The sequence below is a fragment of the Vicugna pacos genome, chromosome 18, assembly GCF_048564905.1.
Source record: "Vicugna pacos chromosome 18, VicPac4, whole genome shotgun sequence".
Lineage (NCBI taxonomy): Eukaryota > Metazoa > Chordata > Mammalia > Artiodactyla > Camelidae > Vicugna > Vicugna pacos.
Window position 1 is genome coordinate 38,614,884 of NC_133004.1, and position 24,322 is coordinate 38,639,205.

The 24,322-nt window shown below is 57.0% G+C and overlaps 1 protein-coding gene across 3 annotated transcripts; it reads right to left on the minus strand.

The window, feature by feature from the left end:
- Positions 1 to 158: 158 nt before the first annotated feature.
- Positions 159 to 23,749, minus strand: LIMK1 (LIM domain kinase 1). Of its 3 annotated transcripts, none has more exons than XM_072943098.1 (16): positions 23,498 to 23,749; positions 21,670 to 21,766; positions 15,923 to 16,061; positions 15,462 to 15,571; positions 14,048 to 14,254; positions 9,794 to 9,899; positions 9,529 to 9,695; positions 8,284 to 8,467; positions 7,354 to 7,440; positions 6,873 to 7,004; positions 5,618 to 5,677; positions 5,311 to 5,376; positions 2,939 to 3,095; positions 1,988 to 2,043; positions 1,584 to 1,741; positions 159 to 1,501 (listed from the first exon to the last, which is right to left on the minus strand). In XM_072943098.1, the coding sequence occupies exons 1-16, from the start codon at positions 23,550 to 23,552 to the stop codon at positions 1,339 to 1,341; spliced, it is 1,944 nt and encodes a 647-aa protein (XP_072799199.1). In that variant the 5' UTR covers positions 23,553 to 23,749; the 3' UTR covers positions 159 to 1,338. The 3 variants fall into 3 exon arrangements, with proteins under 3 accessions (XP_072799199.1, XP_072799200.1, XP_072799201.1); XM_072943099.1 differs by lacking the exon at positions 23,498 to 23,749 and adding an exon at positions 18,389 to 18,471 and having other exon boundaries at positions 21,670 to 21,758; XM_072943100.1 differs by lacking the exons at positions 21,670 to 21,766; positions 23,498 to 23,749 and adding an exon at positions 17,580 to 17,650.
- Between the last annotated feature and the right edge of the window lie 573 nt (positions 23,750 to 24,322).

The following is a 24,322-nucleotide window of genomic DNA, read 5'->3' on the forward strand; positions in this document are numbered from 1 at the left end:
GCCTGGATCTGAAAAAGTCTTCACTGTCCCAGCTGGGCCACCACCTCCATCCCCACCCACCCCTCCATTCCTGGCCTCTCACCAGGCTTCTTCTAAGTCACAAAGTTCCTCTCTCCTATTTCCTCAGGGCCCCCAGACACACATCACCATGCGGGATCTGGGGGGGAGTACGGAATTTATTCTGTTACTCTGCGTCTGGGTTTTGTTCCTTAGACATCGGGATTCCTGGAGGGAGGTGACTGTGTCCCACCTCCCTGAGTCATAGTCCCATGGGCCTGTTTAGATCGTTTTCCAGGTTCAAAGTGCACTGAGAAGGCTTCACAGTTTTAATACTTCCTAGATGCTCAACTGAGGCAAAGTGACAAAATGGCCCCCCCACCCCCACCCGCCAAAAAAATAAAACCCCAAGCCCCCGGCAGCTGCTGCCGCAGCCGTATGAAAAAATAATACAAACTCTTCTTAAAAAATAGATTACACAGAAAGAACCCAGAGGACAGAGAGGCCTGGGGACGGGCAGGGGCTGCTCCAGCCACTGGCAGGGAGCCTCGAGGAGAGGCCCGGGAGGGGGCACTGAGATGAACTTCAGGGGGCTGGGATGCTGGTGGACACCTGCCTCATCCGCTCTGCCCAGCCTCCCTCTGCTGTTCCTCCCAGCAGCCCTGGTCCAGGGACCACGGTTCCCCTCTCCCTCAAGGGACCCTCCCGTCACCCTGAGGTGTGGTACCTGCTTCTCACTAAAGTGGCTTCAATAAAGAAATGAAAAGACCCAAAGCAAGGGAGGGCTGCTGCCTGGCCGGCGGGGACTTCCACCCCACAGGAGCAGACCTCTCTCTGCTTTAGGAGTTTGGATAATTATCAATACCTGCTACTACTTAGACACCCCGAGGTGGGTGATGGACCCCAGATTCCCTGTTTGGCTCCTGGGAACACGTGACGGGCCATGGTCTGAGGCTGTCCTTCAGCCCAGCCTCGGAGGAGCTGCAGACGGGTGGAGTGTGCGGGGCAGCCAGGGTGGCGGGGCACGGGATGGGGCACAACTCACACGGGTCCTCCAGCTCATGCAAGAAGCGTGAGGGGGTGGCCCCGCCAAGACAGAGGTAAGGCAGGGTGAGGTGGTGCTGTGTGTGCAGCCAGGCCAGCTCTGGGGCCGAGGGCAGAGACAGGGCAGGGGCCACGGCCCACAGGGTAGGAGAAGGCAAGTCAGGGCCTGGCACTGGGGATGGGTCTGGGTGTCCACCACCCCGCTGAGGGAGCCACATCCAGCCACCTGCTGCAAAGGAATCTGGTGCAGGGTGGATTCTCTAGAGGTGGGGACAGAAGTGGCTGGGTGGGCTGGGCTCAGTCAGGGACCTCGGGGTGGGCAGGCAGTCCGCTCTCGCCGCGTCGGTAGGTCTCCCAGAAGCCCCTGTCCAGCTGCTCCAGCTGTGGGCCCAGCGGCAGGTGGCCGGCCAAGTGCATGCGGAGGGTCTCCAGCCACTGCTCCAGCTTCACAAAGGAGGGCCTAGGGAGACAAGTAGGGGGACGACGGGTTCTGGTTCTGCCAGGGAACACCCTACCCTAAGCCTCCACCCCAACTCACTTACCTCTTCTCAGGGTCCAGATCACAGCAGCGCACGGTAATGGGGAAGAAGCTTGGGGGGCAATTTGGGGGGCAGTAGCGGTCCAGGAAGCCTCGCACATTGAGGCCAAAATCCATGGTGCGCGGCAGGTAGTCAGGGTCAGCATTCACCCGCCCGATGATCTGTCCAGCAGGAGGCCCAGCAGTTACCCGAGGGCCCCTGGGGCTGGGTGCCACATGGTGGGGCTTAAGGGCAGGTCACACTGGGCCTGCCATCAGCCTGACCACCACACCCCCAGGGATGCAGGTTGCTGTGGGCAGCCCTGTTCCCAGAGCCTCCCTTGCCTGGGGCCCCTGCAAACTTCCAGCCTGCAGCCTGGGAGTGTGGTGAACAGGGCGGAGCCAGCTGCTACCCGCCCCTAGACCTACCTCACAAAGGACGATTCCAAAGGAAAACACATCCACCTTCTCATCATAGCTGCGGCCTGGATGAAAAGACCACGGTTAGCAGGTGTGGCAGGGCCAGGGATGCCAACTGGCAAGGGCGCTGGGCTAGGGACCTGCCCACTGTGGGGATGCTCTGGCCAGGAGGCCAGGACCATGAGGCAGATGCTAGCAACTCTAGAAGGCCTTAGGCTCTGACCCGACCCGAGACCAGCTGGTCAGAGCAAACCTGCTGGGGGTGAGCATAAGTGCCCTGGGTAAGGGGTTCCACGCTCAGCTCAGTCACTGATCAGCTGTGTAACTCTGGGCAAGTCATGGACTTTGTGGTGGTCCCGAAAGAGAACCATGTCAGATCTCTGGAACCTGTGAACGTAACTTTATGGGGAAAAGGGCCTTCAAAGATAGGATTAAGTTAAATATCCTGACAAGTGGCAATCCTGAGTTTTTCTGGGCAGGCCCCAAATGCCATCACAACTGTCTTTGTAAGAGAGACTAAAAAGGAAAAGACACACAGGAGGAAGCAGCTGCGTGAAGATGCAGGCAGAGACTGGACCGATGAGGCCATAAGCCCAGGAATGCCAGGATGAGAACCCCACATGTCAGTGAGAAGAGGCCATGCTGCTGGCCGTGCGGGAGGAAGGGGCCAGGAGCCAAGGAATGAGGCAGCCTCTAGAAGCTGGAAAAGGCCAGGAAACAGGTCCTCCCTCCTCGAGCTTCCAGAAGGAATGCAACCCTGCTGACATCGGACTTCAGCCTGACACTGGACTCCTGCCCTCTAGAACCACATACTGAGTGGATTTTAAGCCCAGAGTGTGATCATCGGCTGCAGCAGCAAAAGGACTCAAGAGCCAGGACTCCAAGGGGAAGCTGAGGGGCAGAGGAGGCCGCTGCCCGGGACCCCGCCTGCCGGATGTGACGGCGGGGCCGCCGACCCACCGTTGATCATCTCGGGCGCCATCCAGTAGGGGTTGCCCACCACCGTGTACCGCTTTTTGCGGTCTGGCTTCTTGAGGCTCCGCAGGTCCTCGGGCTGCGTCTTCTCGTCCACCATGAGCCGCGCCAGCCCGAAGTCGGCCACCACCACGTTCTTGTTCTGGGGTGAAGGTGAAGCGGGGCCGCACTAAGACACGCTCCTGGCACCACCTGCCCGGCCCGCCCCCGGCCCGGACCCCGCACCAAACCACAGACGCCCAGAGAACACGTCTGACACCGGGGCTCCGAGGACCCCCTCTGCTCCATCGGGCACTGGTGCTGCCTCGTTGTGGAAGGAAAGCAGCGGTTCTAACTGGGGACCAGGCCCCACGACTGTTCTCTCTTAATCCTCCAAGGTTCTGGTAAGGTAACATGTTATTCTATCCCTGCTTTACAGGTGAGGTGGCTCAGGCCCAGACAGGTTAAGATAGCTGCCCAAGGCCACCCAACTGGTCAGCTCTAGTGTTTTCAGTTTGTGGGAGCCCCTCCCGGAGCCGGTCCAGAACCCCGCAGCATGGAGATGCTGACAGCCGTGTGTACCCTGAAAGCTGGAAAAATCAGGGAGGGGGCCAAGTCAGGCGGCTGGGGAGGTCCTCCGCAGGGTACAGGGCTGGGCCTCCTAGACACGGTGTCTGGGGCCCTGCAAGTCTGGACACTACCTGCAGCCCCAGGACTGACCACTGTCATGCAGACACCAAGGGGTGGGCACAGGGAGGACAAGGCTGCAGGGCCCCAGCCAGGTGGGGGTCAGGACCAGGCTCACTCGGAAGGGAAGGAACCTGTGCCACTTTTGGGAGCAACACAAACATGGATAGCTCCCTAGAGAAAATGCTACAAAGATGGCACCCAGGGGAGTGGCTGAACATGCGTCGCAGGTCCACCTCCACGGGGCCCCAGGTGACACAGTCCCCACTCAGGGCTCCATTTCCTCAGCTGTAATACCAGTGGCAGGTTGGTGGTGGTGGTGGTGGTGTCTTGACCTAGGATCCTCAGGCCCCCTCAGGGGTGGTTACTGAAAGTCAGGGTCCACCAGGATTGTTTAAATGCTGATTCCTGCTCCATCCCTTTCAGAAGGTGTTCAGGTTTCTGCACTTTTGACGAGTCCCCCGGGGCCTAATGGTACAGGGGTCTGCAGATCCTGCTATGGGAAACAGCTCTAGGGAAGCCAGCAAGAAGTACCGGATTCTCAAAGACTCCAAACTGTAGGCGAAAGTTTAGGTTGTGCAGAGATGGATTCTGGGGACAGGAGAGTTCATAACTCATCAGATTCTCAAGAGGTGGCCCCTGCAGGAGGATCAAGACAGCCATCGGCCACCCTCTCCTTGCCCTACAGAGGAGCCTGTGGCCAATAGGGCAGTCCGAGCGAGCTCCCTGGAGGCCCGCGGATCCAGCCCTGACCATCTCTTTGCTCACTGCCTGCAACTTCCCACAGCCCAGAGGCTCCCAGGGCTCCCCAGACATTCCCGGGGGGCTGAGACCCCACTCCATAATAAGTGACTCAATGCTTCCTGAATGGCCTCCTCCAAGACTGGATCTCAGCCTGCCTGGAGTGTGATGAATAGTGTCCCCCTGAAAACTCATGTCCACCTGAAAAGTCAATGTGACTGTATTTGGAAACAGGGTCTTTGCAGATATAATTAGTTAAAATGAGGTTATACTGGATTTGATAAACCTGAAATCCAATGACTGGTGTCCTTATCAGAAGAGAACACAGACACACACAGGAAGAATGCCATGAGAAAACAGGCGAGGACCAGAGTGGGGCGGCTACAAGCCAAGGAACACCAAGTAGTGCCAGCGGCTGCCAGAGATCAGGAGACAGGCCGGGGACAGATTCTCCCTCAGAGCCTCTAGAAGGAACCAACCCTGGCAGCAGCTTGATTTTGAACTTTCAGCCTCCTGGAGTCCGAGAATACACTTCTATTGTTTAAGCCATGCTATGTGTGGCAGTGTGTGGCAGTCTGTGGCAGCTCCAGGAGGCGAGGACCCACCTCTCCAGTTGGGCACCATCAGTCACTCCCTTCTCTGCCTTCAGGGGACAGCTTGTGGTCCCTCAGTCCCTGCCCCATAGACCCCGGGCTCCCTGCACTACTGCCCCCGACTTCAGTATATCCCCACAAAGCCTCTTTCAGGAAGTCTGCCCTGACCACCCCACCCACATGCACAGGCCGTCCTCCAGGCCCACAGCCGCTGGTACAGCCTGGTGTAGGCTGTGGCCGCCCTGCTGTGGGCCGTTCTCTGTGACTGCCAAATTCACAGCAGATGCCCTGAGCCTGTAAGTCTAGGAGTGCAGTGGGCGGGGCTCCTGCTGGCCCCTCCCAGCCCAGGATGCTCACCTCACGAACCAGGCAGTTGTGGGAGTTGAGGTCACGGTGGATGATGTTCATGGAGTGGAGGTAGGCCTGGGGGTGGGGGGCACAGAGGTCAGGGCGCAGCCATGCTGAGGGACCCCAGCCCCACCCTGGTCCCCCTGAAGTTCCCAGCTTCCCCTCTCCCACGGGATCCCCTTCTGTCCTCTCTCAAAGCTCCCTTGTGTATTCCATTTCTAAATTCCTTGTGGAATTTAGGTGAGCGGTAGAGAACATTTTTACAGGTGGGGTCAGATCACCCAGCCCACACCCACCGAAGCCAGAGCCTACTCACCATCCCCGAGGCAATGTCCTTGGCAAAGCTCACCCTCTGACTCCACGGGTACTGGCTGTCCTGGGGGCGGGGAGAATGGCCAGGATGGGCCGACCAGGCCACAGCAGTGGGACATTAGGTGTGAGACGGCAGGAGGGGTCGAGTGCCCTAGAGGGTCTGATGACTACCCCCCCAACTTTCTTCTGCACCCACAACTGTTTCAACTGTTTCTTCCAAGGGGTGTGAGTGAATAACTGGAAACAATTTTCTAATAGAACTGGTTCCAAACAGTAAGGGAGAGGGGATGCTCTTCTATAGTCCTGATCCGCCTCCTGAGAACAAAAGCTCTATGTAGCTTCCACAAAATCCCATTCTTTCAAGTTTTAAAAAATTTGAACCTACTTTCACGGACAGGCAGAGAGGGATGGGCCTGGCGAGGTTGCCTGCAGAGAACCAGCCTTGAGTCACTCTGCAGAGCAGAGCTTTGGGCTCAAGTCATTTGAGGAAACACCTCATTCTCTCCCTGCATCCCCCGGAGATCTCAAGTGGGAACTTGAGGACGTCAGAATGCATTCAAGATTCAGGGTATAGCCAGCAAGCCTGCGCTGGTGTAGCCCAGGGTTTCCAAACTGTTCTGGACTGCAGAATCCCTTGGGAAGTTACACCTGTTAGGGGCCGGCAGGACCACACTTTGGTGATCCAGCAGGTAATCCAGCCAGGTGGAGTGAGGACTTGGCGGCGCGGGATGCGAACACGGTCTCCTAGTCTGAGGGTGATGCTGGGGTGGGGAGAGCACTGCATCCCCGAGGCACCATCGGCGGCCCAGGAGGGCTGGGAACTCCCCTCTAAATGCTTTATTTCTAAAGGAGGTATTGTAATTTCATCCAAGCCCTTAAAGCAAATTCTGAATTTGACAGACTATGGCAAACAGCAAAAAATGACTTGGTTTTGCCAGAAGCAAAATAAAGGCCACTCTGCGGAGAGGTAACGGAAAGTACCTCTCAGGTGTACCGACCTGTGGCAGCTGCGCGGGGCCCTGCAGGACGGCTACCCCGGAACAGCCTGTGCATCCCCTCGGCCAAGCTGCCACCCTTCTCTGGGCCCCAGCTTCCCTGAGCTCTACACGCAGTCAGCTGATCCTCTATTCTGATTCAGAATCAGGGTTTGGAGGGTCTCTGAGATGCCAGCAGCTGCTCCCCAGTGAAGAACCCGAGGAGACTGGGACCCAGCGGGGTGCCACCAGGAGCGGCGGGGTGGGGCACTGCTCACAACTCACCATGCTCTTGATGATGCCCCGCAGCGTGCCACCCTTGATGTACTCAGTGATGAAGTTGAGCCTCTTGTCCTTGTAGAGCACCCCGATGAACTTGAGCACGTTGGGGTGCTCCAGGCATCGCATGACCTTCACCTGGCGGGGAGCAAACAGGCTGGGCCCATGTCTCCTTCTCCCTCTGCTGTCCCATCAGAGGCCACTGCAGACAGTCCCAGAGATGGGGGAGCCTCCACGCCCCCGGGGGCTCCTGCCACAACACGGGCTGCTGTGCTCTTTGCTGGGGCTGCTCCCACTCCCAGGGACATCCTTGCTCCTCTCGCCCTCCTGGCAGATACTTTCTCTTCTTCAACGTGTGGCTAGAGTGTCACATCCTCCCAGAGCCCTTTGCCACCCACCCTGTCAATGGGCGGGGGTGGTGGTGGTGTGGGAGGCATGGTAGGTCCTAAGAATCTGGTGCAGAGGGTGCAGCAGGCCCCTCACCCACCTCTTTGAGGAACGTCCGCTGGGTCTCCTCGTCAAAGCGGATCAGCTCCTTCATCACCATCACCTCGCCTGTCTCCCGGTGCGTCACCTGCATGGGGACACCGAGGCAAGGAGACTCAGCACCGACAGGGGCTCTGCTCTAGGCGGGCTCTGCTCTAGGCTGGCCCTGCAGAAGTCTCCCCCAATCCCAGGCAGATGGACAGATGGCTTCAAGCCTCTGTAGACTTTTCATGGGGTGCTCCCAGCCCCCAAGGGGATAGGATTTAAATCCTTTACAGGCTCAGGGAGGTTTCCTTCCAAGGCCCACGGTCACCCAGGTGGCAGGGAAGCGGAGTGGCTGGCGTTAGGGTCCAGGACCACCTTTCCCAGAGGCCAGCTCTCTTTTCTCTGCTGGGCTGTCTCCTGGAGGTCAAATGGCAGCTCTACCAGAGATTCTGACCAGGGACAGAAGCTGGAGGGTGGGGCCTGTCTGGATAAGCGGGCAGCCTGGCTGGTACCTTTTATATAATTCTGAACCTTTCAGCCTGGTCACAGCCAGATGACATTAGAGCCAGAAAAGGGCTCATGTCTTGCTCGGGGAGAGTGTGAAGGGGGTGAGCAGCCCAAGTCCCTGAGTGGGTGGACATCAGCCTCAGCAGGACGCCCCTGGGGAGGGGCCTTCAGGGTCAGTGTGGGCTGCCCTCCCATCCCCTGCCCCAAGCAGCCACTTTCCAACAACCTCCACCACAGGGTCTATCTGCAGTAGGTCCCCTCCCCGACTGCTACTAGCTCAAGGAGGCCCAGGTGGAGGAGAGCTGTGGCCAGGGAGTGTGGCAGCCAGATACCCTTCCACTGTGGCTTCCTGGAGGCACTGGTGGTAGGAGGTATGGGTCACACCCAGACTGCCCCCGGCTCCCCCTCAGCCCCGTCCCTGCCTGGGTGTGCCCCGTACCTTGATGGCCTGGCCAAAGCAGCCCTTGCCCAGCACCTCCCCGTGGATGAGGTCTGAAGGCCGGAAGATGCGGTGCGGCCGGCAGACCACACGGAGGGATTCGGAGCGACCCAGGTCCTTGTGCTGGGAGGCCGGGGAGCCCAGTGAGCTGGCGCCTGGAGACCTGTCGATGCTGTAGCTCCTCCTGGGGAGACACACCCAGCAACCAGTGCCACCGCGGGCAGTCGGACACCTGGTCAGGGCCTCCTCAGGGGAAGCTAGGCCTTGACCCTGCCCCCTTCCCCCATCTGCCATGACCCATCGGTGACAGTCTACATACACCCATCCATACAATCAGAAAGGGTGGCACGGGGCAGCTGTCCTGGGCAGTCATAAGCCTCTCACCCCCTCCTGACACCAGCACCCACTGGCCTGTCCCACTTGGACTTCCTGTTTGAGGCCTGGCATCCTGCAGGTGCCCTAGGTAGGAATGTTTGTCCTTGGCCTTCTCTGCCTGGTGACCCTGGATCAGATGCTTTGTCTCCCAGTATCTGAGTCCCAAGCCTTGGGGTGCAGTGGCAGACCACCTGCCTGCCCAGGACGCTCACAACTGCCACACAGGTGGCCGTGCAAGGGGGCCTGAACTCCAGACAAATGCAGGGGAGGAGGAAGCACGTGCCTCTGTCCCCCACTTGACCAGGAGTCCTGAACAGGCCTCAGAGTAAGAGGAGTGAGGACCAGGCTGCTTCTGGACTTCCTCCTCGTGCCCCCCGCCTCCCCTCAAGAGGGCACAGGGCCCTTGGCACCACCCGCCTGGCCCACCACAGCAGCCCTCTAGCTGTCTCTGGTCCTGGGCACCCTGCAGCACAGGGACCAGAGTGGTCTCTGTGAAAAACATCACTGTGCTGCAACACCCTTCAGTAGGGCCCCAGGATGGGCAAAGCCCAAACACCCCCACCTCAGAGCCTGCCCCCCTCAACACACCTGATGCCCCACCCTCCTGAGCTACTCAGCTGCTCCTTGAAGCCAGGGTGCTGGTCCACCCTAGAGGCGCCACCATCCCCAGCTCAGGGCGCTGCTTCTTCCCGTTTACTCTTTCTCATTCTTCCTCCTCTTTCACAGCCCCCTGCACCCCTTGCTGGTCTGTTTTTCCTTTTGCAGGGTTGACTCCATCAGACTGTGAGCTACCAGAGGGTGGGGACCAGGTCCCATCCCCGCCGAGGCCCCGCGGCTGTGAAAGTACATCAAGGTGCAGGGCTGACTTACAGAACAGGCTTCTGCCGGCCGGAGCTACCTGCCTCCCCACTGGGAGTGTGAGCCGGCGAGCCCAGGGGGCTGAGCTCAGGCCCCAGCCCATGGCCCAGTGTGTCGTGGGGGTCATGCTCAAGAGTCAGCTGGAGCAGGCGGCTGGTTTCCTGGATCAGCAGATCAATCTGGGGAGAGCAGGTGTGTAGACAGGTGAGTCCCAGGTGGTAGGGGCAGGCACGAAGGCACTACCTCCAATCCTGCTCACCAGACCCAGGACCCGTACCTCGTCCAAGGGCACGTTCCGGATGGGCGTGCCATTGATTTCCAGGATCCGATCTCCGACGTGGATAGAATTCTTCACATCTGGGCTCATGCAGCCCGGGTCCACTCTGTGGACATAAAGCAGTGGTCAGTCTCCTGCCTGCCTGTCCCCTGGAGCCCTGCTAGGAAACCAAGGCCAAGGGGATCAAGTCAGGGGTGTGAGTGCAAATCATTCTATCTATAGCAACTGGTAGGTGGCAACTGTCCAGAACACTGAATTCTGGTCTGGTGGGAAAAGTTCTGTATTAATTACTACGCCTGCCATGGGTGTGAAAATGGAGAAAAGTGGTACGCCCTCAAGTATTTGCCGCCCTATGCTGGGTGTTTAGGGGCTCCCGTTCAACAGAATGTCGTCTCTGCCATGGAGGACAGACTTCTCTTCCAACTGCCTGGTACACTTGGGGCAGGTGAGTGTCACGAGTCCTCAGAGGGTCTGACCCACTGGTTTCCTACCTGACTCCCACACTTGCCCTGCAGGACGAGGCTAGAGCTCCACTCCTCTGGGGTTGGCAGGAAGGGGTGAGCAGCCTGCCCAGAGCCACGGCTGCAGGGTGGAGACAGGGGCGATGCCCTCGGTAAGTCAGCCATATAAGCTAGCTCACAGAATGGCCAATGTGCCAAACTTACCTGCTTCTTAAAGACTCTTAGGTATTAATTACCTGATTTTCATTTTGTCTTCATAGAAGTTTTTAAAGGAATATTTACTTTGTCTCTGCCCTGAGACAGGGGCCGGCTGGGAGAGGGAGGAGTGTTGGACAGACTGGAGACTGAGAGCTTTAAGAAAAACTGATTCCTAGCAATTTTTTGTTACCATGAGTATACTGTCACATGGGGAGAAGCGCTTCCTTACATAGGAAAGTCAGGTAACAAATGCAGCAGAAAACACAGAGTTAGAAAATCACCATTCTGTAGTCATCATAGTAGTGACTGCTGCAGGTAAGAATTATCCATGGATGCTAGAACCATTTAGTGAAAGGCTGTTGGGACAGGATATTTACAGACTCAAATCTCACATATGACTTACTGATACGTTGCAAAGGGAAAAAAATTCCTTATAGCAGAGAGAGCGGACTGCACTTTAACCGAACAACCAAAGGTGACATCCCCAGTAAAGGGCGCACTTTACGGACTCCCTGAGTCTACAGGAAGATGCGTGGAGGATACAGCATCAGTTATCTGGTCAAAATGCATGACCTAAATCTAAGGAAGAGGAACCCTCTGTCAAACCCAAGTGGAGGCGCATCCTACTTAACAACTGACCTGTACCCTTCACAGGTGTCAAGGATTAAAAGAGCCTAAAGAGATAAGACAGTGTGATCCTGGACTGGATCCTGAATCAAGGGAGAAACGGCCATAAAGGACAGTATTGAGACAACTGGCAAAATCTGAATATGGAGTGGATACCTGATAAAAGTATCCATGTTCAATTTCCTACATGTCGTAATTCCACAATAAGATACAATGGACAATTATGTAAGACAATGTCCTTGTTTCTAGGAGAACGTCTAGAGAATGTGGAGGGGAGGAAGGGCCAACGGTGCCTACAACTTACTCTCAAATGATTTAGTAAATAAGGGCAGTCGTACATAGAGGTGTATGTATATGCACGTAAATAAGTGTACACATGCCCCCCCCCGACACACACGCAGAGGGAGAGACACACATGTAACTCAAATGCGGCAAAAAGTTAAAATTAGTGAACCTGGGTAAAGGGTGTACAGGTATTCAATATACTTATTATTTTAGCAATTTTTCTGCGAATTTGAAAATTTCAATCTGAAAAGTTAAAAAACTGTGAATATATCTTTGTAGACAGAAAATTTCTTGTGAATATAGCCTTGGCGATATATTCCTTAGGTTCCAGGGGGGCTAGGGCACAGATAAATTAAACTTTCCTTAAAATGCTGCTGTAAACAGAATGAAAAGTGGTCAGCTAAGACTCTTCAAACAAAGAAAGAAATCTGGCCAGCAGCCTTTAGGCAAGCTGGGCTGCTTTCAAGAAGCGTGTGGCCCTTTGCAGAAATTGTTGGGAAAGCAGATGTTGGCTGGAAAGAATGCTCGCCTAGTGAGGGAGGCAGGGAGGAGGTGCCATTAGCCCTCTGTTCCTCCAATTCTGCTTGGTTGTCAGGGGCCAGCTGGTCTGGGAGTTTCCCCATCTCTCTCACCAGCCCGTCTGCTCACTTGTATACATAAGGCAGCTGCTGGCCTGGCTGATGCTCAAGACGGGGGCAGGCGGAGATGCAGAGTCAAGCCCAGCCTCCTCCTCTTGCTCCTTCTCCTCCCCCAGCACCATCTTCACTTGTCCGCAGGGTCTAGGCATGGTGCCTGATACCCGGCAGGTACCTGAGAAACATTCACTGAATCCAAAGGAAACGGGCACTTGGCTCCCATACCCAGATGTGGGGGACATTTAAACTATTTCTCAAGAGTCCATAAGGCCCAGGAGAAATCTTAGAAGGCTCCAAGGTGTCCAACTTCCTTGTTGTTCAAAGACCCCAAAGTCCAGAGAGGACAAAGGAGCCACTCAATGTTACACAGTATGTTAGCAATTGGGCCGGCCCCTTAACTTTTATTTTTTTCTGCATCTCAGACCCTTTCTACATCCTTTAAGATGTCCTTTAGAAATGATCTGCTAGTATCAGATCTCATCTGTCTCAACGTGTCTTTATTTCACCTTCATTCTTGAAGGATTTTTTTTTAAATCAAGTATAAAATTCTAGGTTCATGGTTACTTTTTTCTCAGTGCATTGAATATACCATTTCACTAATTTCTGGCTTCCACTGTTTCTGTTGAGAAATCAGCTGTCAACCAGTTCTTTTTTGAAGGTAATTTTTTTCCCCCTATGGCAACTTTTAAGGTCTTTTCTTTTGCCTTTGGTATAGCAGTTTCACTAGGTGGGGTGATCCAAGGGTGGCTCTCTTTTTTTCTTTTTGGGATTTACTGGGCCTGAGTCTGTGGACCGGCATCTTTTATCAGCTCTGGCAAGTTTTCGGCTATTGTATCTTCAAATACTGCCTCTCTCCCATTCTCTCTCTTTTTCTGGGATTCCAGGCAAATGATCAGATCTGCTCACTGTCCCCTACACGTCTTAACCTCTCCTCCCCTATTCTCATCTTTCCATGTTTCTGCTTCTCTCTCCAGCTGTTTAGATCCTACTCAATTACTGACCCCTTGCATTAAGGTTTTCATTTTAATAAGAATTTCATTTTTAGGGGTTCTATTTGGTTCTTTCCCAAGTTCATTTGCTCTTTACTCATTTTTTAAAAGCATCTCTTATTTATTAAAATATATGGAGCAGTTACTTTACAGTGTTTCTGATAACTCCAGTATCTGCAGGTTTTGTAGGTCTGCTTCTGCTTCCTGCTGTTTCTGCTGCCTGTGGCTCACAGCACCTTGCTCCCTTATATGCGCTATGAGTTTTGACGAAATGGCTCATCTTCTTTGGGACACTTATCTTGGGAAATTCTATGAAGCCTGGAGGTGGGTTCCTCTAGAAAGGATCTGCATCTGACTCTGCCAGGGGGATATCACCAGTGGCGAAGTATCTTAAACTTTAACAATTTTGCCTGGAGGTTTTCTGAACCACCCTTCACGTGAATTTAGTTGGCAAACTTGAGTTTATGAATTCTCTCCCTCTTCCCTTTCATTCAAATTCAAGTCAGTTTATTTTTCAGTTCTGGGAGTTGGGTTGGTGGCAGCGGCGCTGATGGAAGGTGTGGTTTATTTCTTGTTCTTCCTCATCCTGAGAGCCCTGTAGGGTCCCAGCTTTATTGGGGGGGGGATCTCTTATTAGACTCACTTCCTTGAGCAAGGAAGGGCTTTGAAAGTCTCAGCCAGAAGATCTGAGAACAGAAGTTTAATTCCCCTAATTTAGATTTGCCCTCAAGGCATGACTGCTTTCTGTGCTCTGCTGACATCCCTGGGCTCCCTCCTTTATTTATTCCTGACCTGGTTACTTCTCTTTCTTATTAGGTTATGTAGGGATTAAAGAAAACATTTAAAATATTTGATCCAGCATTTGTAATGGTTTTGGAGGAATGACTGGGCCAGGAATGACTGGGCCAGGCATCTGGTATACCAGGTTGTTGGCGCTGCGGTCCATCTGGGCCTATGTGCTCACCCATTCTCAGGGACCCCCACCCCGGAGTTGGCCAGCCACTGCGAGCATGTGCCCACAGCCATACCCGCTGCAGCCTTGGCAGGCCAGCCACTCACCCTTGGACGCGGACGGTGTGGGAGTGCTCAGCACTGCAGCCTGGTGGGCCGTGAGGGGGGTCGATGGAGACTGAGAGGCCACGCTTGCCATGAGCTGAGGCTGGGATGGATACTAGGGTGACCGTGTGGGGCAGGTGGGAGCCGGGGGAGTCGGGCAGGATCTGCTCGATGACGGGGGTCACCACGGTCTGGTAGTAGCAGTGCCCGCTGTAAGAGCCCCAGGGGGTGGGGACCCAAAGAGTGGGAAGAAAAGCGTGTCAGGACAGTCACCAGCATCACCATTACCCCATCCCTTGGCCCCAGGCTTTTATCTCCTCCCACCCTTCCCTTACTGCTCCCCGTGGGGGGAGGAGGGTCTCGGCTGTCTGACAGGGCTGGGAGCAAGAACTGGGCATGCCCAGCCCAGCCCCGGCCCCCGCCCCTCTCTGGGGCTCAGTCATGCTGGATTGTCTACTCTGTCTGGTGGCCAGGACAAGGCCTGGGGATACATCCAGCTCCGGAGGAAGTCATTAAAAGTCCATCTGGGATCCTCAAAAGCCATGCAGCCCTCAAATCCAGCTGTATCGGTGTTGCTATAATAAAGAATTTGGTCTTTGTTCCTGACTCCTGGGTAAGAGGCTCTAAATCCTTGGAACAGGTGCATCTTCATTTGTCATGAGCCCTTCAGCACATACCTGAGTCAATGTTAATGAGCTGACTGAGGCAGGGAGGGGGCTGGTCACCAGAAAGACTGACTGTGTGATGAGAGGGCTGTGGCTGTGACCCAGCCTGACCTCGAGCAGACTGAGTTCAAACCCGAGCCCAGTGATTCAATCAAACACACTTACATAATGAAACCCCAATAAAAACTGGTGATGCCAGGGACGATGGGTCACACATCCTGATTCCAAGGGGAGACTGCATGGAAGCTCTGCATTCAAGACCCTCCTAGACCCTGTCCTTTGTGTCTCTTCATCTGGCTGGCCCTGATTTGTAGCCTTCAGGAAAAAACTGTAATTGTGAGTGCAGGGCTTTCCTGAGTTCTGAGTCACTTAGCAAAGTGTCAAACCTGAGGGGGTTGTGGGAATCCCTGACTCTGCAGCCAGTTAGTCAGAAGTGTGAGCAGCCCGGGGACGCTGAACTTGTGGCTGGTGTCTGAAGACAGGGTGGTCTTGTTGGGGACAGGTCCTGAGCTCACAGGGTTAGAGCTAACTCTGATGGTTGGTACCAGAAGTGTACGGCTGTGACGTGTCGGGAAGAAAGCTGGTGTCTGAAGCTTCCTCCGTCTGACTCCTGTGTCTATTTCCCAGCAGTTTCTACGCTGTCACGTCTATGAATGACCGTCCTCACATGAAAAGGGAAAGGGACTGGCCTGGCACAGGAAACCTGTGACATAGGAGGGCACACCAGGCTCAGGGAGGGGTCAGGCACTCACCAGTACAGCTTGGAGTGCTCCACCAGAGTGTAGGTGTCCCCATCACCGATGAAAGTCCCACACGTGAGGCAGATGAAGCATTCAGGATGGTATTTCAGCTCCCCTGCCACCTGGAAAGAGTGTGTGTGTGTGTGTGGTGGTGGTGGTGGGGACAGCCCAGCTCAGTGGCCCCTTCAGCCCCCACAGCTCCTCCCTTTGGCCTCCTCTCAGAAGGGCAGCTCCAAACAAACTTCGGGGGCCTGGCCTGCTGCTGGGCTCCCAGACAGAGGTGGCTCCACCGGGTAGGGGGCTGAGGGATACAGACAGACAAAGAGGCCCAGGAGCCACTAGGGAATCAGAGTCAGTGAGAAGAACAAGAGATGAGGGGGGAGTTGTGCAGCAGGGAAACCTGTGAGGACACACACACACACACACACACACACACCCTCCAAGTGAGGTGTGAGTCGAGGAGGGGCACTTACCATGACAAGCCCCTTGGTGATGTGCTCCGAGCACCCATGGCAAGACTCGCCATAGCGGGCCCAGTAGTCCTTCTTGCAGAAGAGCTGTCCATCCTTCTCGTAGTACTGGTGCGAAAGCGAGGCACTGCATTCGCAACACCTGGGGGAAGGGGATGCTGGAACTCAGTATGGCCTGCCTCTCCCCAACACCTGGGCCTGGCTGGTCTACAGGTACCTTTGTAAGCATTAGAAAAAGGTGTGCCCTCTGGACAGAAGCAGCCTATGTTGGGGCACAGGGCTTGGCAAGAGGAACGGGGGATGGATTCAGTGTCCCCCCTTTCCCTGCCCCGCCCTCGACCATGGTCCCTGGGCCAGAAGCCACAGTGCTGTGTGCTCCACCTGTACAAGCCAGGGTGGGCAAATGCAAAAACATGGGACCCCACACTGACCATTCCCAGGAGTAAGCCCCACTGGGTTCTGCAGATTCTGACTCAGGGTCCCAGTGTGCGCAGATATGTCTGGGCCGAAGTACCCATGGTGCAGAGAACGGCTAGGGAATCCGTCCAGCTCTGCTGCTGTTTGGGGCACTCTAGGTGATGTGCCAAGGTCACATGGGGACAGGAGAGGATGGCAGGAAAGACTGGGACTGGGTCAGAGAGCCCCACGCCCCAGGCAGCCGGGGAACCCTCGGCTCTACTGCAGCTTGCACGTGGCGGCACTCATTGACTGCACTCATTGACTGCTCCTGAGCTAGGGAACTGGGGAGGCGGAGGAGGGAGAGCACAGCAGCGAGAGTGCTGGTGGGACACTGTCCCTTTAAGAGGATCCAGCCAGTTCCCCATTGTCTGGGAGCCTGCGGGGAGGGGCTGGGGACCACAGCTGGGGGTGGGGGCTGGTTCGGGGAACACAAAACGCCTGGGTTTTGAGGCCAGGAAGGGGGGTCTGGTGAACCCTCTTGGAGAGGGTGGGGGCAGTGCGGGGAGAGCCTCTGGACACCGCGCTGGGATGAGAGGAGGAGGCGGCGGAAGCAGCGGCTGGACGGGAGCCATGACGTCATCTGCTGCCCCCGCAGCCTTTCCTGCCCCCACACTCGCGGCGACTGAGTGAGTGGGCATCTTATTGCAGGGTGGGCGACTAGGCAATGAAGGCACTGAGCCAGCAAGGAGGACGCCCAGAGATGGGGAGGTCCCAGCGCAGCCCCCAGGGGGCTCTAAGCCCGAGGGAAGGTGCACAGCAGGAGAGCAGGCTCCGCAAAGAGATGGGAAGCAGGCAGCGCACGATGACCTTGGGGCGCTACCCCAGGCCCAGTGCGGATCAGTGACTCACTTCGCCCTTGCACCGACCAGACGCGGATGGAGTCACAGGAGCGTCACCAAGGGAGTCTCCCCCTCACTCCCTGGCTGCAGGAAGCAGCCCCCCTCCTGGGTGGGCGGGTTGATTGAGGCTCAGGAGCAGCTGCCTCCCTCCAGGGGAGAGAATGCTCTTCTCCTGCCTGCAAACTCCTACTCCTTCACTCACACACAAACATTCATCAGTGCAGCAGCACTGGAGGACCCCACACTGATTGACTCAAGCTCTGAGTGCAGTCAGCTCTCTGAAAACCACTTCCTTGAAGCCTGCTCAGACAGGTCGTCCCACCACCACCATGCAGCCTGCACTGCCAGCCCCTGCCTTTAACCTGTGGGCTCCTTGAGGTCACAGGCCAGGCATCCACAAACGCTGGTCCCCGAAGAGCACAGAAGTGATTCCTGCCAGACTGGCTTGCTCTGTGCACTCAACCTGGAACAGTTCCTCAGAACCGCCTCAGGGTGCCCTCAGAACAGAGACAGGGGACTTCCATCTCAGACAGATCTAGCCCAGGCTCATGCAGCGGCTTGGTGGCTGGCACTCTGGGCCTCAGTGGACCTTTGCTGATAGAAGATACACAGGAGCCCCTGACCCTGTGCATCTCCTCAGCCCTCAGGCCCACATCCTTCTGGGAGTCAGAGGAGGCAAGTGGGGCAGGACAGGCCTGCTCTTAGGGGTGCCCCGGGGTACCCCACAATGCCCCAGCTCCCGCAATGGATGTCAAAAGAGGAATACCAGGTACAGTGTACCCCTCCCTGAGAACAGGTGAAGACAGAGCCAGGCTTGGCAGGAGAGGAGGGCACTGGGGAGGGCATGAATAGGCCAGCCTAGGAAAGAGTGGCGACCTCTGCAATGGCAAGTCCATCTCTCCCAGGGGTATGCTCTGTCCAGAGCCACATCCCTGGACACCAAGAGTGAGAAAGAGCAGCGGGGGACCAGCCCCAGGGGAAACTGCACCAGAAGGGCCTCAGTGGCCTGCTTCCCCTCAACAGGCAGCAACAGTGACCAAGGAGTTTCGGTTCTCCTGCCCCACAGCCTGGCCCCAGGTGGGTCTGTCCCACCGGGGCCTCCAGCCCCAGCCCTCACACCAGGGGCCCTGCCTGAGGCCTGGGATAGGCGGGGAGGGGGCTTTCCACTTACTTGGCCCCTCTGAGGAAGCGGTGTCTTCTCAGGGTCGAGGCCAGCATCCTTTGCAGCTACCTACGGCAGGGGGCTCCGGAGGCCTACAGGGAGTGCAGGGGTGGGCCCGACAGCCTGCTTCCCCATCCTACTCCAGACACTCAGGATTGGAGGCTGCAGAGGGAGGGGCTAGCGTGGCCACACAGCAGGGAGGAGGATGCAGCCATGTGGGTGCAAGGACTTGGTCTTAGCTCACAACAGGAAGCAGCTGAAGGGCCTACTGCCTGGGCTCAGGTGCAGGCAGGGAGGCTTGGCAGGCACTTGGCCCTCACCTACATACCCAAGAAAGGCACCCTCCATGCCTTTCGGCCTCTGCTTTGACAAAGGCACTGGGGACTCTGGGGACAGGGAGCAGCTGCTTCTTTCAGCGCTGCCCCCAAGGGAACAGAGGTTGACTTCCATGGATGGTTCATCCACCTCGCCTGAAAGTCCCCCAAAGACGGGGCATCCCAGCCCAGCCTCTGACCCCCACTTCCAGCCGTGCATTCACCCCTTCTTGCCCAGGGCCAGCCTAACCAGCCTCCATGGAGATGTTACTGGAGCTATGGCAGCCCCAGGGTGGCCCCAGGGCTCCTGTGCTGCAGGCTTCTGGGAAGGGACTTCCCAGGAGGCAGCAGCTGGGCCAGAGGGAAGCCTGACCGCTCAAGGCCTGACCACAATCTTCTGGGAGGCTGGAACAGAGAAAGGGTGACAATGGCACCTAGTGCTAATGGAAGAAGCATTCTGTGGGCCCACAGCAACTCTCTTACTGCCAGGCCTCAGAGCCCAGGGGCTAGTGGTGCCAACCCCACTTCACGGCACTGAGATGCTTCCGGGGAGAACCAAGTCCAGAGCCCGGATGCCTGTTACCCTGGGGCCCTAGACAAGCAGTGATTCCTCTCTGAGCTGCTTTCCTATCAGGGGGTGAGGACGCTGTTGGCCTCACCTAGATTCAGGGGCTGTTGGGAGAACTACACACCACTGGGCCAGAAAGACTGGGTAAGCCATGGAACAATGTGGAATTCGTGGCTCTTACTGCCTGGTGGGCCATCCCTCATTGTGGGAGCCTTACCTGTACCCCCTCACACGGAGTCAAAGCAAACATGCCTTCTCTCTACTGCCCAACCTGGGGCCTCACCCCTCTGCTGGTTAACAGGCAGGAATCCCTCCAAAGCTGGGTTCCATGCATCCTGCCCCACTGCTTCCCTTCTGTGGTCACATTTCTGCCCCACCTTCCATCTCCCAAGGCTCCACTTCCCACCCCATCCTATGCACAGGGGCCCCCAGAGTTCTTCCCTTGATCTCGGCCTCATCTCAAATCCCATTTGCCATCTTAGTGCCAGCCCTGAGTGGGCTATTCTCTCCGGCCTTCCCACTTCTGACTGGTCTCAGATCACCTTGGCCAGCTCCAGGCAGGGCACTGCCACCCTGGTTAGCCCACCACACCTCCAATGCAACAAGGACCGGAAACAACTCATCACCAACCCGGCCCCTAGCTCCACCAGGGCCAAAAGACCACTGCCCTCCTCCTCCCAGGATGAAAAACCAGCTGGCTTTAGATTCTGCCCCTGCCACTCACCAGCCCCCAGCTCCACCCCACAGCCCCTCGGGTCTTCAACTCTGCAGTGACCTGGAGTGAGGCTAACACAGGTTCGAGTCCCAGCTCTAGTTGTTGCAACTCTCAGCAAGTTACTTGACTTTTCTGAGCCTACATTTCTCACATGGAAATCAGACAAATAATGGTAACTCCTACAGTTATGGTGAAGGTTTAACAAAATGACATTACAAGAGTCACCAATAATGGTAGCTAACATGACTAATCCTTGCCAAATATCATCCCTTCTAGACCTGAAGTTCTCCACTCTTAGTCACTGTCCTAGGTCAGGTCTTATGAGCACAGATCCCTGAACTATTGTGACAGTCTCTTCCCAGCCACATGACCACCATCTGCCCACCGGGATGGCATTTTTCAATTGCACTTCTGCCCACACCCCTCCCCTGCTTTCTGAAACCATCTGCTTGCTCCCTACTGCCCTCAGAAGGGTCCTTATCTTCGTATTCAGGGCCCTTCACCAATTGATCCTAACTCTGCCTCCTCATTGTGTCCCTCGACTCATTCTGTTCCAACGAAATGAGCTGTTCCCAGCCCCACCATGGTTTGTATTGCCCCACTTCCTGTCTGTGCATGTGCTTTTCTCTGCCCGTTCAGAGCCTTCTTCCTCCCCAAAGGCCTCCTTCTGAACACCTGATCAGGAACCCCACCCAGGACGTGGAGCCCACCTGTCTTCCGGGTGGGTGCTGCATGTTCATCTCACTCACTGGCTGTGTGTCTTTGGTCAAGAGAATTAACCTTTCTGTGTCCCAATTAATGGAGACAACCCATATCTAACTATACAGAAGTCCTTAAAACAATGCCTGGCTCTTCCTAAATTGCAGAAAATATGAGACACTATTTTTAAGAAAGAACAAAAATCCTTGTCAGAGGCTCTCACTGCTTAAAGTAAACTCCTTCAAGGGCTGGTGGTCAAAGCCGTGACCCCAGCTGGACCTCCCAGCTTTACCTTCCCTCCTTTTCGGTGCTTTCCTGCTGAACTGCTGTTTACCGACTGCACCAGGCCCTGTCACCATTCTACTTTTTGTACCTGCCAGGCCCTCTGTCTGGAATTGCTTCCTACCATACTTCTCCACGGGGAAATCTCACATCCTTTGGACCCTGGCCCTGGCCCTGCAGAGCTATCTAGGGCTGTCCCCGGCCCCTGCTTCTCAGGATGGTCCTACTGGGTTGCTGGGCCACCTCTGGGTCCCCAAGTGCTCGGCCACGGCTCTGATCCTACTCTCCTACACTAGTGTGTCTGGAGGGAAGGGACTGGTCTTACTGGTTATGCATCTTCACAACCAGCCTGGGGCCGGAGGAGGAGGCCCAGCTTCCCCTGAGGCCTGGCTGGTCTCTCTCCTCTCCCTGGAGCACAAGCACCCAGAAGGCAGGCGCGCACTGCCCTCCACCTCCTCCCCTGCCGAGGTGCCAGCAGGCCTTGGTAATATAAGCATAATTGCAGGTCTCCCCTCTTCTCTCCTTAGAGGTCCAGAATGACAAAACAGAAAGGCCTCTAGGGATCTTCTAGTTCAAACACTACATTTTACAGATGAGGAAACTGAGGCCAAGGTCTCGCTGGAAGTCACAACCAGAGATGCCACCAGGAGGGATCGCCATGTCTCCAGCAGGCCTTACTCAGGGCACCCCACCCCTGGCCAGCCTGCCCTACCTGAAGCAGTCTGCGTGCCAGTCAGCATTCAGGGCCTGGAGGTACTGGCCGTCATAGATCCTCTGGCCGCAGCTCGCACACACGGGCAACTCGCTTCCTGCAGGGGTGGAAAGGGCGTTAGGAACAGTTCTCAGGAGGTACAGTTGGGTGCAGGCCTCGCCTGCCCTGCCCAGCCCCACGGGCACCTCCACAAATCCTCATATATGCACGCAGCATCCAGACTGAGCAGTCACTCTGCAGAGCAGAAGGAGAATATAGCTCTGAGAGTCTTGCTGAGACCAGGGCTAAGTTACAAAACCCCTCTGGGCCTCAATTTCTCTAGCTATAAACTGAGTCGGGGAGCAGATGTCTGCCCTCCAGCAATGGCATTCTTCAACTCAGGGTCTGGCAAAGCAAATAGGGAGAAAGAAAGAAAGCAGCATGATTTAGAAATAAGGCAGTGGGTGACACTCCTGTCACAGCCCCCTTTCCTCCACTGCCTGTCCAGGAAGAGGGCCCTTCAAAGGGCAGGGACTGGACAGGGCTGGGTTGGTACATCCTGCACTGAAGCCCCCAGGGAAGGCTTGGCTATGCTCTGACCTAACAAGGGGCGAGGGCTGCAGGGCTGGGCACTCCCAGACACCTGCTCCAGGGAGCCCTGGCACCTCTTCAAGCCAGCCACTAGGCATGCTTAGTCATCCTTGGGGCCTGGCACCCTTGGAGCTGGGTGGGCCCTGGAAGATTCCTCCAGCCTGCCCTTTCCCATTGTACAGATGGGGAGACTGAGACTTGGAGATGCTAAGGCTTGCTGGGTCACACAGCCAGGCTCCAAGGCCACAGTCTGCCCCTCTGTGAAGAGACCTAGGGGCTACCGTAAGATGGGGCTCTCCTCCAAGTGGGCCTTCAAGGACCTGGGGGGAGGGCTGGCAGTAGCCCCAGGGGAGGGAAGGGCTGGAGGGGCTGGCACAGTAGGATCTTTTTTGGACTAGGTAGGGCTACAAGATGGCTCTGCTGCAGAAACCTAGGAAAAGAGACTGCAGGGAGTGAATTCTGGGGGCCTTCGTACCCTAACTATCCTGCAAACCCAAGCCTGGGGACCCAGTAGGGAGAAGGGGTGGAAGAGGAGGCTAGGATGAGAGTCATCCTCCCAGCCAAGACGGATGGCAGGCACTGGGTTTGGTGCAGGGAGAGGGGGTGGGGGGGGGGCCCCAGCATACTGCCAAAGGTTCCCTGGAGGCGTATCTCTGCTCTGCCCATCCGGTCCCCAGACCCCCAGCCACCAGTACCAGGGGCCAATTATGTGGCCCCTAACTGTACAAACGGGGAAACTGAGGCCAGGCAGGTAGCACCTGGCTCAAGGTCACAGAGCCGGCCAGACGCGGGGCTGCGACTCGGACCCAGGGCTGCGGCTTTCCCAGCGTCTCTTTCCTGCCAGGCCGGTTAGAGACTGGATAAGTGGCCCAAGGGCGAGACACAGGGTGGACACAGCATGCAGATGGAGGCCAGGGCTGAACAGGCAGTGCCTGGGATTCCTCCCGGGTTGTCGTCGGTCGGGGGATGGGAGAAGGCGGAGATGAAAAGGAGGGGGGCCCTCCGTCCGCAGGAGGGCAGCCCACCGAGGCCAAGGAGGGGAAGACGGGATGGGAGTGTGTCAGGGAGGGGCCTGAGGGCTTCGGAAGGACTAGCTCATCCCCGAGGAGACAGGGGAGCGGCCTCGCGGCAGACCCGGCCTCCGCGGCGGCCCGGCCCGGCCCCCTCCCGTGCCCCCTACTTCACCATCTCCCCCGATGCGGCGCCCCCGCCCGCCCGGCCCCCACGTCGGCGACCCGCCGGCCCGCTCCCCGCGCACCTTCCTCTCCCATACGTTCTTCCCTCCAGGTGCAACAAAGTAGCGTCAACCTCATGCACTCGGCGGGGGGCGGGGCCCGGCGGGGCTGGGGCTGGGGGCGGCCCGGGCCCCGCGCGCTTGCCCGCAGCCGCCGCCGCCGCGGGCGGCCCGGGAGGCGGGGGCGGAGAGCGCGGGCCGGGCCGGGTTGGGTTCGGGGCTCGCGATGCCGCCGCCGTCTCTCGGACACCGGGTCCGGCACCGGCTCCGCGCCGCGGCTGCCTGGGGAGCAAGCGAAGGGGCGGGCCGGGGCGGGGCCTCCGAGCTGCGGCACGGGGGGGGCGGGGCGCGGGCGAGCGGAGGAACTGCCCTGCGCGGCCCCGCCCCGTGCCCTCGGCGGCGCCCCGCCCCGCCCCGCCCCGCTCTGCTCCTCCTTTCATTCATCTTTCCCAGAGCGACAGCTGTCCACTCTGCGCAGCAAGGCGAAGATGCGTATGCCGAAAACTGCGGCATAGGTGGGATGCATGCTCTGATGGGGCAACCTAGGGGGCCTCAGTTTCCCCGCGGAGAGCTCCTCTGCCCCAAGCTTGCTGGCTGGAGGCCAAGAACTGCGACTGGACCCGGAGGAGACTTTGTGGACCCTGAGGATCATAGTGGTTGCCTCGTGGAGAGGCGCTGGCCAAGTCCTCTCCCTCTATGAGGCCTGCAGTGAGGGCAGGCCCCGGCAGGGAGTGAGCAGGCCCCCACCGCCTAGGCAGGGCGCTAAAGGAGCAGGACCTGGGGGAGACTGTGACAACTGGGCTCAAGGATTTGCTCCTCCCAGTGCTGGAGACCTGGAGCTGGCTCCGC